This window comes from Lepus europaeus, chromosome X, assembly GCF_033115175.1.
Source record: "Lepus europaeus isolate LE1 chromosome X, mLepTim1.pri, whole genome shotgun sequence".
Taxonomy (NCBI): Eukaryota; Metazoa; Chordata; class Mammalia; order Lagomorpha; family Leporidae; genus Lepus; species Lepus europaeus.
This window is the reverse complement of record NC_084850.1, coordinates 87,471,010-87,489,576: the sequence shown is the minus strand read 5'-3', so window position 1 is coordinate 87,489,576 and position 18,567 is coordinate 87,471,010. Positions and strand designations below refer to the sequence as shown.

Genomic DNA, 18,567 nt, shown 5'->3' with positions numbered 1-18,567 from the left:
GAGAACACATGGAGCTTTAAATCCTGGCTCTCGCTGTCCTCAACCTCTGAGACCTTGTGTTCCTCCCGGCCTTTTCCACTTCACTGGATTCAACGAGGGAATCCATGACTAAGTATTTTGTCAACTACCAAGTATTGGTTGCTAGGTTCAGGCTTGGAGCTAGGTCTTGTGGAGGAGCCCTTGCCTTCAAGGACTCAACCATCTCGTTTGGAGGTTGGCAGTAGAAATGCCATAGAACACACTCCAGCTGTATGTCAGTGTGGGCTTTTAGAAAGACATGAACAGTTTTGGACATATATAAAAATAGAGACACTTACTGTAATAAGGACTTATGTACCCATCACCCAACCTCAGTAGCCACTAGTCCATGGTCAATCCTGCCCTGCCCATGCCCCCCAGTCCCTTTACCCCCTTTCTGATTGCTTTGAACCAATCCCAGACACCTGATCAGTTCATCTACAAATATTTCAATCTCTCTCTGTAGAAGATATTAATTAAAAAAAAGGCACACTACCATTAGCATACCTAAAAGGACCCCCTCGATGTCATAAAATATCTGGTCTCCATCCATATTTCCAGTTGTTGCCCTGGGATTCCAGACCAGGGGGTGATTGCTTTAGACTGAGGGGAAGGTGAGTGACAGGGGCAGTGCCACTTGAGCTGTACCTTGGAAGAGAGGCCCACGGAAGGTCCCAGCTAAAGGGATCATGGAGCCCTAGTGCTTCCTTTCACAGAGGTTGCCCGGCAAGCACCAGCCCCTCAGTAACCAATATTAGCACCTCTGGGCCTCCAGATGCCAAGGCTGACATGTGGTGTCTTCTTGCAGAGACGCTAAGCCTTCTTTCCTCACTCCCCAGTGCCAGGGCCACCCAGGAGCTTGAGGTCAGCAGGCCTGGTAGAATTCCTGGGAGGCCGCTCCCCACCCAGGCCCCTCCCCTGCCCCTGGCCCCTGAGGCCAGTTCGAAGCAAAACAGGATGCATTCAGGATGAGCGTCTTTCCCAGCTTGTCATCTAATCACCAAGGCCCAGCTTGGAGCTTCCTCTCTCATTCACGATAAAAACCCTCACTGTCTCTCTTTTCCCTGCTGCCCCAATAAGGGCGTGTTGACTTCCTCCATTTCCGGGCCAGCCATCCTCCACCCTGATGTGGGGCTGAGGGAGAGCTGCTCTCAGCACAGACCTCTGTCCGCACTCGCTCCACTACAGCCCAGTCCTTCGGAGAGGCGCGAGGGAGAGAAAGACCCCAGGAATGCTGTCCCTGGCTGCCGCCTCCTGCTCTCGGGAGGTCGTTGGGAAAGAGTGGCCCCTTTCCAACAAGCCTAGGGTCCTGCCACTGCTTGGTTAATGATTGAGTCACTTAATAACCACTTGGGAAAGTCACCTCTAGGGGATGGTCATTAACTAGCTCCCTGTCCACCCCAGGTCTTAAAGGGCCCCCATCCTGAACCCTCACCTTTCCCCCAGGGAACACTGACAAACATTCAGTCACGGGAACTTCTAGAGCCAATTAAAATTCTGCACCTCTGTCCTTTGCTTGGGCAAACAGAAGTAGTTATTCACCTTGTTTGAAGGACACACATTCACCCTGCATGGTATTGCGAAGGGCAGGGGAACTGAGTTGATAGGGGATTTGGATGAGCTTTGGGGGTGAAGTATTTTTTTTAAGGCATCAGAGTCAGAATGGGATAGGAATACTTGATCCCCTGCCAAGAGTATGACCCTCTGACCTGGACTGGAAAGTCGAAAAGAGTAACAAATGCCCACCCAAAGGGTCTGCTGCGGCTGGGGGTGGGAAGAGGTTGGGTGATTGTGTGTGTGTGTGTGTGTGTTTTCAATACAGCTGTGGGTTCCTTCCCACAGGAGAGAGGCATTTCCAGGCGCCCTGCTGCCTGTTGCCTTTCCTCAGAGAGCTCCTATTAGAAAAGCAGTGGTGGGGAGGGAGGGTCAGGCCAGGACCCAAACCCAGATCCAATTTAGAATGCTCTAGACCACAAGCCGTTTTCTGCAGTTTCAGTGGGAAGAGAAGGAACTGACATTTACGGAACCCTGTGGGCCTACTGTAGGGTCAAGGAAATGGCTTTTGGTTCCGCCTTCTGTGAGTAGCTTCAGGGAAGACGTTTGTCTTCTCCAGGCCTCGATTTCCACGGTTCTAAAGTGGGCCAGGCTCCCCTCCGGCTGTGCAAGTATGCAATCCCTCTGAAGACCTTTTCCTTATCCCTGAGGCAATGGCGAGCTGACTTCACATTCAGCCAGGCCCAGTTACTGAATAAGGCTCAGCTGGCTGGGTCCCTTTGGACTGGCTGAGCCCTGAGCTCCCCACAAGCTGGGTTCTTCTTGGGCATGGCATTTTGTTCATTTTGCTCTCTGGCCTCTCCTCATGCTTGCGTCTGGCTCCAGAGGCCACCCTCTGACCCATTCAGCCGCAAGTTAATGAGTGACCTGCTCCCCCTCGGGTTGTACCAACCTGAGGTGCTGCTGAGATCCCAGGCCTCTGTGGGAAGGAGCCAAGGGCCCAGCTGGCTCCAGTTGCCTTTCGGATTTCTCCCACAACTCCCCCCTCCCCCCAACCCCAGACCGCAGAGGTAGGTAGGTGGACAGCTCAGGGGCACGAGGTCCAAGTCTCCTCCTGAAACATGGTCCTTCTCGCCGGGTAGTCCGTGCAGTTCTTGCTCACTTGTTCTCAGTATCTGGGACCACATATTTCAAGCAGTTGCTTTCAGCTGTGGAATGTCTGAAGCCTTTAGCTCATGTTGAATTTACCTGTGTCTCGTCTAGGTCCCAGCTCTGTCCCCCCGCAGCCAGCTAGACCCCGCCTGCTCTCTCTGACCTTCGGAGGCCTCATCACAGAACCCAAATATCTCTGTGTCTTCTTCAGGCCTAACACTCTCGGCTCCTGCAAATGTCCCCCCTCAGACCTGGGACAGCCCCGTTCCCAGCCTCATCACCATCCTCTCTGTGTGCTCTTGTTTGTGGCCCCCTGAATGTAGGGAACAAGGAAATGGGGCACTGGGAGCCCCTTACCCTTCTGATTATTTCTTGCCTGAGCTTTTCCAAACTTTTTCCATAGTCCTTCTCCTGTAACCCTAACAGATAGACTTCAAACTCCCAGAATCTTGGGTGCAAACCCGTCGTACAGATCTCTGATTTGTTTTGGTCTAGCCAGCTCCCATGATTGCGGGGCGGCCCTTAGACGACAACTTCTCATGAATGTCTCCATGGCCGAGAACAAGCCTGGTGACGTTGCTGCTCGCCTGGGTGAGCTGTCACAACGTAATATGTGAGCACATCCGTCCAGTGTACCCTGCTTTTTCTGCCACTGGGTTTTTCATCTGTGGAGTTGCTGGGGGGTGGAGGGAAGGGGACATTTGAGGGAGTACTGAAGCCGGAAATGAGCATGAGCCATGCCCACAGAGAGGCCTAGAAGAGTGACTCAGGGGGAAACACCAGCTCAGCCAGTGCCCCTGGCAGTGGATGACGGAGGCAATGGGTCCATCCATTTTTTTAGTTTCCAGGGCACTTTCACATCTATGGTCCCATTCTGTTCTCAAAGCACCCCCATAAAGTCGATAGTGCGATGCCCCCCCTCCCACTGTGGTACTTGGTGATCTCCAGCTGAGGCCCAGAGAAGGGAAGAGAACAGGCTCCTGTGAGGGAGGATTTGGAACCCAGGTCTCCTGCTGCTCAGCAGTCCCCGTTTGCTCCCAACCACAGCCAAGGCAGCTGCGGTTGACATGGCAGCCCCACTCCCCGCCCCCTGCTGAGCGCGTGCCCCCAAAGAGGAACCTCTGCCCCTCTGCAGCTCCGTTCCCATGGTAGAGGGAGTGACTTCCAGGGGGTGGTGGTCTAGGATTTCCTGCCCTTTATCTGGGCTGACCAAAGGCTGGCCTGTCTGAGGTGTGAGATAGGCACCTGCAGTCAGCAGTTCTGGCAGGCTGGGGACAGGGAGCTTGTAGGAAGAGCTTGGCCCCCAAACATCTGGCCTGAGCAGCGACACCCCCTCTTCCCCACAAGGGGCTTCTGAATGGGAAAAGCAAGGAGGGGAGTGTGGGAGAGCAGCCAGAGTGGAGCAAGAAGTCTAGCACCTCCTGGGCTGCACCCAGCAGCTGAGGCAAGAGGGTATCACGGAGAAGGGTGTGAGGTCTAGTGTGCACAGACTGGGTGATTTGGGGCCAATTATTTAACCTCCCAGAGCCTTCGTTTTTTTTTTTTTTTTTTTTTTTTTTTTAGCTGTAAAATGGAATTATGGACAGACCTCATGGGGTTGTTGAGTATTAAATCCAACGATAAAAGTCAAATTCTCGCCATTGTTACTTAGTAGTATTTTTTGCAACCAGCTCAGCTTGCTGTTTTTCACTGACCGGGGGAGGGGCAGTTCTCAAATCTGCCACCTCCTGAGCATTCCCTTGGGCTATTTCTGTTGTTTCAGATTCCACCTCATCCAGAAAAGCTGTCCCTGGCCATGTCCACCTAGAGGCTCCCGTCTTCTAACCTTCAGTATCAGTTTTGACATTGCAACAGGTTGTAGTAATGATGATAGCGCCAGTAATAATGGCCAACTCTTCTGAATTCTTTTAAAGATTTATTTATGTATGTGAAAGGCAGTGTTAGGGAGAAGGAGATACACAAACACGTTTGGAGGGGGGAGGAGAGGGGGAGAGGGAGAGAGAGATTGAGAGTGCAAGTGCTTCAATCTGCTGTTCATTCCCCAAATGCCTGCAATAACCAGGGTGAAGCCAAGCCAAAGCCAGGAGCCTGGAACTCCACATCAGTCTCCCATGTGAGTGGCAGGGGCACATGCATTTGAACCACCTTCCATTGGTTTCCCAGGAACGTTGCAGGGAGCTGGATGGGAAGTGGAGCTGCTGGGACTTGAACCAGAGTTTAATGGGATGCCAGTAGTTTAACCTGCTGCACCATGATGCCAAGCCCCTAAATTCTTTATATATTTTAACTTACTAAGCCCCTGTGGCAATTCTGTAAGGTGCTTATTGCTGTCATTGCCCCCATTTTACATATGAAGACACTGAGAGGTTAAGTGAAGACTTGCCTAGGTTCCTGCAGCTGAGGAGTGACCAAGCTAGGATCAGGACCCAAGCAGTCTCCACTGCCTGCATCCTTTTTTCTTTCTTTCTTTCTTTCTTTCTTTCTTTCTTTCTTTCTTTCTTTCTTTCTTTCTTTCTTTCTTTCTTTCTTTCTTTCTTTTTAAGATTTGCTCATTTATTTGAAAAGCAGAGTTACAGAGAGAGAGAGAGAGGTCTTCCATCTGCTGGTTCACTCCCCAAATGGCCACAATGTCCAGAGCTGGGTAGATCAGGAGCCAGGAGCCTGGAGCTTCTTCTAAGGTCTCCCACATGGGTGCAGGAGCCCAAGGACTTGGGCCATCTTCCACTGATTTCCCAGGTCATAGCAGAGAGCTGGATCGGAAGTGGAGCAGCTGGGACTTGAACTGGTGCCCATATGGGATGCTGGCACTGCAGGCAGCAGCTTTAGCCACTATGCCACAGTGCCAGACCCACTGCTTACATCCTTAATGACCGGGCCATGACTCTTTGTCTCCAGATACCTGGCTGGGAGGTAAGAGGTGGGTTTGAGTCTCCCTTCTCCCTCTCTGCAGCCAGAGGGAGTGCTCATCACAGTCACCAGGGGTCAATCACTGCCGGTCCTTGCCTGCCCTCCGCTCTCTCCCCACCACCAACGTGGACACATGGATGGAGGAAAAGCACCACAGCATGGGTCTGGATGCTCTAAGGCAGAGCTCCTTAAGGGGTGGGAGGGCACTCAGGAGGAATTTGGGGGGCAGACATTCTGATGTCAGTACCAGGCCTGCCCAATGAGCACCTTCCAGCTGTGTGTGTGTGTGTGTGTGTGTGGGTGGGTGCGCGCGCGCGTGGGGGGGGGCAGGGGTGGCGATGAAGAGCAGCCTGCTGGGTGGCATCAGGGAAGAAGAGACATTTTAATGTGTTGTCTTGACAACCAGGTTGCCTTGTTTAGAAGGTGTGGGTGGTTCAGGGCAGGCAGTAGGCTGGCTGGAGTGACTCGTGATCCCTCCAACTCATGTGGCTCATGTGAGAATTGAGTGTGGGTGGGTGGGAGGCTGTCCAGAATATGTTCCCTTACCGCAGTGTTGCCATCTGAGGTTCCCTGGGATTGTCAGGCTTCTTTCCTTCCCTCGGGTGGGACCAGCGGCCAGCTCCATTCTTTGGAGATTATTTACTGTGACGTCACTTTCGGGCAATTTCTAGGGGATGCTTCGAAGGACAGTCCATCTTAGCCTCTGCCACCCTGAGAAGGATGGACCGGGCAGCAGCTCCAGCCCAAGTATCCTAGGACAGTTTAGCCTTTGTTCTGTTTTCAGGGCTTGGTGCCCAGCAGAGGTGCCCAGGTACTGTTAAGTTGAATAAATGCACAGCTGATGGGGAGTGGGTTCAGAGGGTGCAGTCGAGGGAGGCTGAGATGGGACCAACAGAATCGGGGTGCTGTGGGCATTTAGGCAGTTTCCAGGTGTCATCTGCAATTCAGTAGAAATCACTTGACATTTCATAGCCTGCAGTTCCACTTGGGCTGTAGGTATTGGCTTCTCTGGAAAAGGTTCTTATGGGGCAGCAGATGAGATGGGATATGAGCAGGTGTTTTCCCCACTGACAGGAAGCTGCTTCAGACTAGGGGCTCATACTGCCAAAGCCCTGACAGGTGTGTTTCGTGTCTGCCAGGTGATTTCTCTTAGTGACAATGATTCTATTGTGGTAATGCTGACTCTGGGGTAGAGTGCCTCGATTTACATCTTTGCACACCTCTTCGTAGCTACTGATCTTGAGCAAGTCACGCGGTTTACCTAGTAGCTCTGAGTCTCAGTTTCTTCATCTATCAAGTAGAGATATTATTGGAACACATACCTCGCAGCGTGGTCGTGAAGATCCTATGATACAATCCATATAAAACATGCCCAGAGCAATCCAGGCCTGGGATGGCTTCATACTCCTGGGCTATTATTATCGTCTCATTTTACCCTTGCAAAAACCTCCTGTGGTTGGTACCATGATTCTATACCTGCTTCCTAGATGACAACACTGAGGCATAGACAAGATCCCTATAAAATCCTTGACCCAGGGCCTGCTGCATGCCAAGTACTCCCTATTGGTGCCTATTATTAACTATTACTAATAATGGCATTCTATCTCTAGTTAGTGTTGTCATTAACGAGCATAGCCTCAAGTGAAGAAATTGTGAGCCAGGGCTGAAAGCCATGTCACCAGGTTTCCTGTCCGTCATTCTTCTGCTTGTACCCAAGGAGCTCTGTGTACGTAGGCCGTACACGGTTGTTGGGGCACCCATTTGAGCTTCTCCTTTCCTTGACCTTACTATGGCCAATGTTCTAGGTGCCTGCCCCTTGCTGTGTGCTTAGGGTCAGGGGTGGGGTTGCCGAGGAGGCCACTTCTCTCAGGGCCATTTCCTTTCTGTCAGAGACAGTTTTCTCTGGATCTCTGGGTGGGGCCAGGCTCCTCAAAGCATTTCCTGCCCAGGAGTTTATATTTGGCCTCAGCCAAAGGAAAGGGAAGTAGTCAAGGGGGTGGGACACGGAGGTGGTGGCACAGGGTCAAAACAGGCGAGTGCCAAGACTTGGCAGAACAAGAGAGGGGAGCGGGAGTTAGTTCATGCCCCTGGTCTCAGGTGCACTTTGGGACAAGCTTGTGTAGGCAAAGCTGCGTGCTCTTTGGGATCAGAACACCTCCGCCCTCCAGCAGAGTTCGTTTTCTGTCCTCCCACCTCTGAGCCTTGGTCTCTGGACCTGTGGTATCTGCCAGTGAGTGAATCAAGTTTGAGTTGAAGGGGTGTGTGTGTGTGTGTGTGTATACGCTCATGTCTGTGCTTTGTGCTGTGGTGATATCAGACAATGGGTTGGAGTCAGAGGCCTGCACATGGGGCTTCCTGTCTGAGTGATCCCAGAATATGCAGCTGGGGACACTGACACCAATAGGATGTAGCTCAGTGGCGTTCCTACTTGAAAGAAGGAGACAGACCCATGTGCTGCTGAGAAGGTAAGAGGAATGTATAGGAACTACTTACATTGAACTAAGCCATTGGGTGGCAGGGGGCTAGTGACAGGGCAAGGGAGGTGTTATTGGGAGGGGGTGTGTTTGACCCACCTCTTGCCCCATAGGTAGGAGTTTACAGCTTCAAGGCAGACTACGTTGTAGACTTGCGGGACTTGGAGTGCCAGGTACACAGCAGTCTGATGCCTGTCCCAGGCTGTGGGCAACGGGGAGCCTGCTTTGTTGCAGAGTAGGACAGTGGCCAGGTAAGAGCTTGGCTCTTGGGAGAAGAGATGGATAGGCTGGCTTCCTGGAAGGCGAGACTGGACGCTGGGAACTTGGAGGGTTGAAGGAATCCAGGCACAAGAACATAGAGCACAGTTGGGTGTGGGAAACCCTGACTGATGGAAAAGCTGACTTTTCCTGGTGACTCAGGACCTGTGGGGAGAGAGGAAGACAAGACTTAGGGTTGAAGCCTAAGTGTTTGGTGCCTTTGTGGTCAGGAACTTCAGGAGAGCTGGTTGGCAGGGGAAGATGAGTTTGGTCTTGACTCCCCTCTGAGGACCCTCCCTTGGGTCTCCTGGAGGAGAATGTGAAGGAAGAGGACCACTCCATCTACTGAGCCAACCACTGCCCATCACTTGTGCCCCTGCTCTGACAGGGAAACTGAGGCTCAGACAGAAGTAGTGATTTGCATAAGGTTACATAATGAGTTACTAGTGGAGCTAAGGCCAGAAGGTAGTTCCCCTGACCTTCAACACTTTCTACCCATACCACCCTGGAGAGCAGTTACTGCCTGTCTAACATTTGCCCCAGACCGGTTTGGCTGGCATCCCTTGCCTTCAGGCTGGGGACTGGAGGTGGTGGAGTAGCACGTGATTATTAAACACCTGTCTTTCCTTGTCACCATGACCTTGTCAGAGCACCTGGTACTGGGTTGGGGGCAGTATAGCCCCTGGGGCAGGAACACTAATGGAGCAACTATGGCAGAGCAGGTGGCAGCTTTGACCTTCACTGTCACAGGAAAGCCCTGGCCTGGACAAGAATGTCAGCTGTCTGCTCTGGCCCTGCTCTATTCAACACTAGCCGAGGAGACCACAGGCCAGGCTGTCTCTGGACTCAAATTCTCAAGCAGCTCCAATAAGGCTAAGGTCTGGTTTAGCCTCAAGACCCATGTGACCCATGTCTGTCTGTCTATCTCTCTCACACACACACACACACATGCACATACACACAAACACACAGTTATATACTGGAGCCCAGGCCACAGCTTCGTGGAGGGGGTTAGTAAGGAACCACAGTTGAGAGTTTCTTATATAACTTACAGTTTTACAAAATCTCCAAAGCAGAACCACGATGTCTGCCTGGCTGTCCCTGCAAAGTGTCCACAGCATGCGGAGGCAAGGGACCTCCATTGAGTGTTGCATTCATCCATCACCTCTGTCCCCAGGTCAACCCCAAGGTGGCGCAGGGCTTCTTGGAGGTGCCTGGGGCTCGCGGTAAGGCAGAGGCTGAGCCACAGAGTCTCACCCTTGAGATCAGTCTTTCTTCATTGTAGGAGCTGCCCCGTTGTATTGTAGGATGTTTGGCAGCATTACTGGCCTCTACCCGGTAGATGCCAGTAACATCCCTGACTCTCCAGTTGGAAGACCGAAAATATCTCCCAGACATTGCCAAATGTCCCCAGTGGGGGTGGGGGGATTGTCTCTGGTTCACGGTCTTCGTGAAGGACTAGAAACCTTGCTCTGTGCCTGGGGCATGGATGTGGTGTTTAAGAGAGAGGAATATTAGAGGGTAGAGCCACACATGCAAATCTGCCGCTGGTTGGCCAAAAGAATTCACTGGCTTGCTGCCACACAGTCTGAGGGATCTTCCTGGGATCTTTGCTATGGTGGTGCCTCATTTGTGATGCAGAGACTCCAAAAGTATTACTCTTGTTGGGCCCAGGAGCTTGGCATCCAGCTCTATAGCTCTGGCTAGGACTGAGGCTGGCATCTGAACAGGTGCAGCAGAGCCCCAAGTTCTGCCTGGTGACCTAATGAGCCGGAGGCCAGCCAGTGTCTAGCACTGCCAAGCCAGGCCAGTTGAAATACAGCGGCCCCTTGCTGTCGTGCCCCTCCGCTGAGGTTTGGAATGTGGGATGAGAGCTATTTTGGTCCTGTCTTCCTTTCTCCCTGCACCTCCCTCCCCTGCAGGAATGGAGCTAGAGCTGAAGTTCCAGCTAAAAGCAGCAGGAGCAGAAAGGCAATGAATGCAGGCAGGATATAGCAGATCACCCCCCACCACCCCCACACACCAAAATTCTCACTCCGACGTTGGCAGGGGAGTTCAGGGGCCATGAAATCCTCTACAAGTCTCAGGGTAGGCCCTTGTGGAGACCCCTGGTCCCCCTGTGTGCCAGATAAGAGGTGGCAGAGCCAGTCAGTCCCTTGCCTCAGCATCTCTGCAGGATCACAGCCCAATCTTGAGAGCATCTTCTCTCGGCCATGGCTTCTTAGTGTGTCCTTATGGGAGGACACAGCCTTGTTCAGCTGGTTGGAAGTAACTGGGGCCAAGTGTGGAGGATGCAAACTTCTAAGAGAGAGAAGTCCTCTTTCAGAAAGCTGGCATCCCATTGAACAGGGCCCCTCTCTGGAGGTGGGGAGTGAACAGTGGAAAGGGACCTTGTATCAACCAAGAGCAATGATGTGCGAGGGTTGTTTGCCAGGGCCTAGCACTGCAGTCCCTGAATCCCAGCCCTACCTCAGGGTACCAGCTCAGCCTCCCAGAGCCCAGCCTAGGGGGCTTGGGCTGCCACACAGACAGTGGCATCCCAGGTGTTTTTCCACTCCTTAGGACACTGGTTTTTTCTGCTGTGCCCAGGGAAGATGGGAGAGGACACTGCCAATCCCAGCCCTGCTTGGGGGTACCCCGTCATCGAGTGAGGGTCCTGGAAGAGCTAAAGGAGGCCCTTACGTTTGTTGAAAGTTGCCTTGTGGAGCAAGTGAGCTAATGGTTTGGATCAGTTACTTTCATAAACACCCAGAGACCTGCCCTCCGCCAGCCCCTCACACACATCCATGTTCAGGGCTTATTGCTCTCTGCTGCTCCCACCTTCAGGCCCATGGGGAACACAGACCCATGTTTAGAACAGGCTTGAGTCCACCTTCTGGCCTGCCTTTCCAGGGACCAGTGCCAGTGGCTTTTGAGCTGACCATGCCTGGTTAGGGCCGTTGTTCTCTATCTTAGCCGCACTTTAGAATCACCTGGCAAACTCTGAGAAAGCAAACCCCCAAATGACCCGTATCCCCAGAGATTCTAATTTAATGAGGGCCCAGACCACAGGCATTTTTAAAAGCTCCCCAAGAGGTTTTGCTGTGCAGCTAGAGTTGAGAGGTGAGGGAGAAATTGAATAGGACACCTATGAGCTCCAGCAGCGACAAAGGACATCCTGCCACTTCTTGTCTTTTTTTTTTAAATGTTATTTATTTGAAAGAGAGAGAGAGAGAGAGAGGCACAGAGAGATATCTCCCACCTGCTGGTTCACTCCCCAAATTATTGCAACAGCCAGGAGCCCGGAACTCATTTTGGAACACCCACATAAGTGCATAAGTGGCAGGAACCCAAATACTTGAGCCATCACCTGCTGCTTGAGCAAATGCACACCAGAGTTTACAGAATGAAGCGAGTTGCCTAAGATGGCTTAAGCTGCAAACAAGGAAGCCATCTTGCCTGGAAAAAGCAACCCCTGCCCCCCCCACCAGCTTAGTTATCTTTGGGTATGATTGCCTTTCCTCGCTGGGAAATGTTGCTGCCTTTTTTCCTGGGTACACAAAGCCTATCCTTGTTCATATAGCATTTCTCAAGGACAGAAGCCCCGTTTTTCTCCTCATTCCATCTCCTCCGAGTGGCTGAATGCTCTGTGCTGAGAGGCTGGGTAGATGTAGGCGTGGCACCCTCTGAAACCACGTGCTCCGGCTCGGTCATTGCTTCTGTGACACACCCTCTGGGAGACCTGTGGCTATGATCCGAGGCCTGATTTGACTCGGGAGCTTTCTAGAAAGTATGCTCTCCCTCCTGACTCTTTAGAGGTTAGGTCAGCTGGGCCCTTCCCCAGGGACAGAGAGTGTGGGCTTACATCTCAGCGGAATCCAGTTTGTAGCAGCTGAGTGTTGTTACTAGCCTGTCTTGGCACATCGTCCTGGCTTTGACCACAGCACGACCCGCACAGTTAGAGCAGTTGCAACTGCTGGCAGCCATGCCCTGGAATCTGCACATCTGGACACAGAGGTAGGGCCAGGAGCCACAGACATTCCTACCTCACTCGTCTCAGCCTGCCCAGTGTCACTCTCCCCGCCAGGCACATAAGCCAATCCTTAGTCTGGGCTGTAGCCCCAGGTGACTTGACTCCACTGGGGGTGGGGTGGGGTCACTTCTGGCCACAGCCTGGGCAGGCTGGGACGAGTGGGAGGGATGAAGGCAAAGCACCTTAGTTCAGTCCTTAATCACCAAGACATATGTCGCTGAGTGCTGATGTGGGAGGGAGCCTCAGGGCCTCGCAGTCCTGCATGAGGTGGTATATTGTCGGGAGCCAATGTCCCTGACATCCTGTTTGGTAATAACCCCATTACATTCCCTAGATTCCTGCTGAGGAGAGCTCCTGGCGACTTCAGCCTGTGGCCCGGCTTCAAACTCTTCTGCCCCTTTGTCTTTTGGAGCAGTTTGCAGCCTTTGAAGCTTCTGCCTCCCAACCCCACTCGCTTGAGCCATTTGGTTGTAATTCTGACAGTGGTGTGGGTGCAGCCACTGTCCAGACTCAGAAGGGAGCACCAGGGGGGCCTCCTTCCACAGTTTTCCCTTTTCCGTTGGGACACTTCCGAGTCAGAGTCGCGAGGGAACGCAGTGTTGAGTGCCAGGGGCTTTTATTTTCCCCAGCATTTTATTTAGTGCTCTCTAAAACTGCAAGAAGTGGCTGCTAAGACTCCTGTTTTACGGAGAAGGAAACTGAAATATAGAGAGGTTACACAACTTGCCCAAAGTTAAAGAACTAGTGACCGACAACAGAGGGTTTGAACTCAGTTTTGGAATTCCTTCCACTAGAGCAGAAGCGGAAGAACGTTTAGCGGGCCTAAAGTTCGTTCCTTTGATTCAAAACTCCTTGCTTGTCTGGCATTTGAGGGCAGCTGGCGTGAAGCAATGGAAAAGAGCACTGAATGTAGAATTAGATCAGGGTAGGGGTGGGCCTTGTGATGCAGTGGTTTAGGCCCCTGCTTCGGACGGCAGCATCCCATATCAGGGTGAGGGTTCAAGTCCCTGCTAACTCTGTACTTGGGATCCAGTTTTCTGCTAATGCACTTGGAAAACCAGAAGATGACCCAAGGCCTAGGGCCCCTGCCACCCACGTGGGAGACCCAGACGGAGTTCCAGCCTCCTGACTTCGGCCTGGCCCAGCCCTGGCTGTTGCAGCCATTTTGGGAGTAAACCAGTAGATGGAAGATCGATTCTCTCTCTCTCTCTCTCTCTCTCTCTCTCTCTCTCCCCCTCCCTCCCTCTCCCCCTCCCTCCATCACTCTTCCTTTCAAATAAATAAATCTTAACAAAAAAGAGATCAGATTTGTAGTCTCAGCTGTGACACTCTGTTACCTTAGGAAAGTCGCTCTAGCCTCAGTCTGTCTCATACTGTAGCTTTTAAAGAACACCAGTGGAGGCGGTCCTACTGAAGACCATTTAACTCAGCCTTCTGGGCATTGGGCCCTAGGCAGTTTGCATTTTAAACGTATGTCCTAGCTGGTTCGAACATGCACAGGGCTGAGACGCCCTGAGCTCTGGGATTTAGATCAGCACTTCTCAAATTGTGCGTGTGCAAATTTGCCTGAGGTTCTTGCCGGGTGTGGATTCTGCTCGAGTGGGCTGGGCCACGGCCTAGGAGTCTGCATTTCTAACAAGCTCCCAGATGATATTGATGCTGCTGGTTTGGGACCATGTTTGAGGTAGCAAGGGGCTAGAGGGCTCCAGGTGGGAATGAAAGACCTGGGCACCCACCCCTCCCAAGTGAGCTGGTCCCCATCCTGCCAGCCCCAGCTAAGGCATCAGGGCAGCAGGTGGCCTGTCACTCTCCCATGGGCTTTGTGGCTTGGCTGGATCGCACAGATATATAGGCCTCAGGGTTTCCTGGCAGAGCTGGCTGCCAGGAGGGACACTGAGGGCTGGGAAAGGTCTTCTACTAGGGGAAGTGGTTGTGGCAGTGGCTCAGCTTTTTTTTTTTTTCCTTTTTAAGCTTTTATTCAGTGAGAGAAATGCATAGGAGAGTAAGGTCCCTATCTAAAAGGAGAGAGGCAAGTCTGGATTCATACCAAGTACCAGGAGCCTGCCACGTGGAGGAGCATCTAGGCCAGGAAGCATGGGGTGGGTGGCCCAAAGGCCATGCACCCTGAAGGCGCAGGGCAGCAGCAAGCCCCACACTGGCAAAAGGCCAAAGAAAAGAAAGGGGGTGGGCACACTGTGTCCCAGACTTTTAATCCACTTCCAAAGGGGAGTGGTTAATTAACCTGATTGGCTGGTGGGTGCACAGGTGTGGCCAGGTAGGAGCCGGTGGTCTTCCAGCTCACAAACCTGATCAATTTTATTCTATATGCCTGCCTACAACATCGCCCCCCACCCTGAGACTCCATTCCCTTAATCCTAAGGGATGTTGGGGGACACAGAGTCGTCATCTCTGAGGCTGCTTCCTGCTTATGAGGGGCGTAGTGCAGGCCCTGCCTGTCCAGGGTCTGGAAGCCTCTGTCTATCCTATCTAACAAATTCGCTCTGTGAGCTGGAGCAGTCTCAGTCACTGCCAATTTCTGTGTCCCCTGTACGGTCAGTTACTCCCAGAAGTTGAGTTCTGAGACATACAAGTTTGTTAATTAGCAAAGGCAAAACTGGAACAAAACCAATTGTAAGTGGAGTGCCCCTTAAGATGAAAAGAATGTATCTTACAGACTCCCAGATAGTGGGTGGTGATTGGCTACCCTTATGTGGATTATAAACCCATTTAGCTTGAGTATAGAGAATTATAATAGGAGAACCCATAAGGAGTTTTATCATCAATAACAGTTTCCAGAGAGAATCAAGGGAGGCAGGTCCAGCATGTTTGCCTTAAGGTGCAGCAGTCTTGATGTGACAAAGGCAAAAGCTTTACTTATCCTTTTTGCTTTGAAGAGGTACTTAAGGTCTCTGATTGGCTTACAGGAATAGTCAGGCATGTTTTTTTTCGAGTTCACCTGTGAAGACTTAAGAGTTAGAAGTTCAGTCCTAATTTCACTGAGGTAGGTGTGCTCAATAGCGACTGGTCAGGTCCCTTTTATTTAAGCTGAAACTGATCTGAAGAGGATCTTCCTATGAATGGCTTGTTCAGGAATTCCTAATGTTGGAGTTGTTGTCAAAAACTCCTTAATTCCTTGAAACATCTGTAGCTTCCCTGTCCAGCACAGTGTGTCTGTGTCAGGGACTTTTTAAGCAAATATAGGGCTTAGAATCCAAATCCTGGAACCCATATTCCCTAGAATCCTGTCATCAGCAATTCCCAATGTCAGAGCTTTAGTTAGAAGCTCCTTAGTTCTCCTGAACAACTTTTGTAGCTACCCTTTTCAGTACGCTGTCTGCATCAGGGCATTTTAAAGCTATATACAAAAGCTTGGGATACAAATCTTGGAATCCAAATTCCACAGAATCTTGCCATTCCCTGAAATCTCCTCAGCTGCCTTTTAAATATCTGACCTTATGTTAAAACATATGAGATAGAAATTTCACAGAGAGACATGTATTCAAAAGCTCACATTTGAGGCATTTAAACAAACACCTAAGAATAGAAGCAATGGAGTTTGACACTTAGACATAACTAGAGCTTATGATGCGTAAGAATATCACACACTAGAACAAAGTAAATCTTTGGGACCAAGTTTTACCATTAATGCTTATACTGTGGCTCTTTGAGAACAGAGGTCCTGCATGGGAAGTTAGTGTTGTTAATTTAACAATTAATACTCTTATGTGTGATGTCAGTGATCACCTGAGGCTCTTGACATGAGCTGCCTAGGTTATGGAAGCCTTTTGAGTCCACAAACTCCGTCAGTATTTAGACAGGGCCATAAGCAAACTGGAAGTCCTCTCCTGCCTTCGGAGAAAAGTACATCCTTTGATGTCTGCTCCACTTTCCACTGGGGTCTCACCCAGGGAGGTTCTCCATGTAGGGACACTTTTCACACGAGTTTTTGTTTTAATTTTAAGATTTATTTGTTTATCTGAAGGGCAGAGTTACAGAGAGGCAGAGGCAGAGAGAGGGAGAGAGGTCTTCCATCCACTGGTTCACATCCCAAATGGCTGCAATGGCCAGAGCTGGGCTGATCCGGAGCCAGGAGCTTCCTCTGGGCCTCCCAGGCCATTGTAGAGAGCTGGACTGGAAATAGAGCAGCCAGGACTCAAGCTGGCACCCATATTGGATGCACGCACTGCAGGCGGTGGCTTTACCCCTTGTGCCAAAGCACTGGCCCCAAAACCGTGTCTTTGAGATGCTCCCAGGGCCGCCGCACTAGTCTCCGGGCAGCCAGATCAGTGCTGGCCCAGAGAGCTGGCAACTTTCTCAGGCCTGCATTGCCCCCTGCCAGACAAGCTGAGGTACTGCTAGTGGTAGTGCTTCCATTTTCTGGGGCCTCTCAGAGCGTCCTGCTGATTCCAAAATCTCTATCATAAATTGGGAAGTTACAGTAATATCACACACACACACACACACACACGTGCATGCACAGACTGAGGTGTCTGTGGGTCTATACAGGTACACAATCCCACATGGATCGTTATGGATTGGGGACATGAGCAAACTTGGCTACAGCTACGTGCAGGGACACATGCTGCGGTGGGCCCCGACCTCATGCACACGCTCACAGAAATGCATAGCTGTCCATCTGTGTCCTACCCCTGGTTGCCACCAAAGCCTTTGGGGGCTTCGGGGGCTGTGGAGCCTTCTCTTATTCCCCTCAAATCCTCAGGAGCCTAATCCTTCTGCCTGACTTCACGTCTTCTCCTCTTCTTTCCCTCATCTACTTCCTGCCACTCTCCTTGGAGTCCTCTGGGCAGCAGGGCCCAGGCACAACTGTAGCCGTAGGTGCAGAGGAAATGGAGGAAATGTTGAGGATGGGACTCCATGGCCAGAGCAGCTCAGGTGAAGCCAGCAGCTGTTCCCTGCCAACTCTGCAATGCCAAGGCCCATGGTCCCAGCTGCACTGGTCCTTGGTCCCATGTGGATGAGGAGCAAGTGGCTACCTGGCCAGTCCTAGGACTTTGCTACTGGTATTTAACCTACTCTGGCCAGGAGGGCTTTTTGTGTGGCTTCAGTCCAGCTGCACCTCTCCACTGAGGCTGCCGGCCATGCCCAGCTCCCGTGCTGGGCACCTCCAGAGCAGAAGCAGCACTGTGTCCACGTGATGTTCAGTACTGGATTATGCCACCCATAGGCTGATCCACCAAGGAGAACAGGGCCAGTCCTGGGAGGTGCCCTGGGGAGGGAGGACAGGATCTTGAGGAGTAGAAGGGGACAAAGAGCCCCAGAGAGGCCGTACCAGAAGGGGTAGGAAGCCCCAGCTGGAGTCAGGCTGAGTTGGGACTCCTATCTCAGTGCTGCTGCTTTGATCATTGCCAGACTGTGGACAAGCCATCTCCTTTCTGAACCTGTTTGTGTATCTGTAAAATGGGGAGAGTGTGGCCTTCTCCACAGACTACTGGGTGTGGTAAGGGGGAGTTGGCTATCCAAGTGCTGGGGAATATTCAGTGTGAAGGCGAGAAAGAGAATCATAATCTTTGTTAAATACCTCGGATGGTCTACCTAGGGCCTTCAAAGATGATAGGAAGCAGAAGGTATCCTAGCTGGCTCTGACCTTGGGGCAAATGTGCCAGCCCCTTGGTGCTGCTCTTTCCATTCCTGGATCCCTCGAAGTACACGTGGCCACCTGCTGCTGGGAAGCCTCGTGCTCCTAGGGGCCTTGCTGCCAGCAACCTGCTAACCCCACGTTTCTCTCTCTCTCTCTCTCATACTCTCACACTCTCACGCTCTCTCACTCTCTGTTTGTTCTATTTCAGAAGCCGAGGCCAAAAAAGCATGCGAATGGCTTCGCGCCACAGGATTTCCTCAGTATGCTCAGCTTTTTGAAGGTAAGGCCGCTCCATTGCCGGCCCTCACTGATTCTGAAACTTTCCCTGTCCTTCAGGTTTGCAGCTCTGAAGTGGGGAAAATTCGAGCCTGTCTCCAGGTTCACACAAGAAGCTGTCCATCCTGGCCCTGCTGGATATTTTTCTGGAAACTTAGCTCCCGTAGTTGTGGCCTTACGTCATCAGCTCTCCCACGTCATCTGGGGTCGTCTCTGGTTTACAGTGCTGTGACTAGACCAGGGCCACAGCTCTGACCTGCTCCCGAGGATGCTGTTTACACAGATACAGCGTGATAACCTCCTTGCTCTCTTGTCCTTTGTTTGTCTTCGATGTTCTTTTCGTTAGAGTTTCCCATGCCAGATGTTTCCATTTGGCC

General features: G+C 51.7%; 1 protein-coding gene across 5 annotated transcripts in view; it reads left to right on the top strand.

Annotated features, from left to right (window-relative positions):
• The window catches only part of STARD8 (StAR related lipid transfer domain containing 8), a 77,936-nt gene that overhangs the window by 46,832 nt on the left and 12,537 nt on the right, over nucleotides 1-18,567 (top strand). For all 5 annotated transcript variants that reach the window (XM_062183665.1, XM_062183667.1, XM_062183668.1 and 2 more), the window contains one exon: nucleotides 18,123-18,194. In XM_062183665.1, the coding sequence (XP_062039649.1) occupies nucleotides 18,123-18,194 (72 nt within the window). The remainder of the gene's footprint in view (nucleotides 1-18,122; nucleotides 18,195-18,567) is intronic.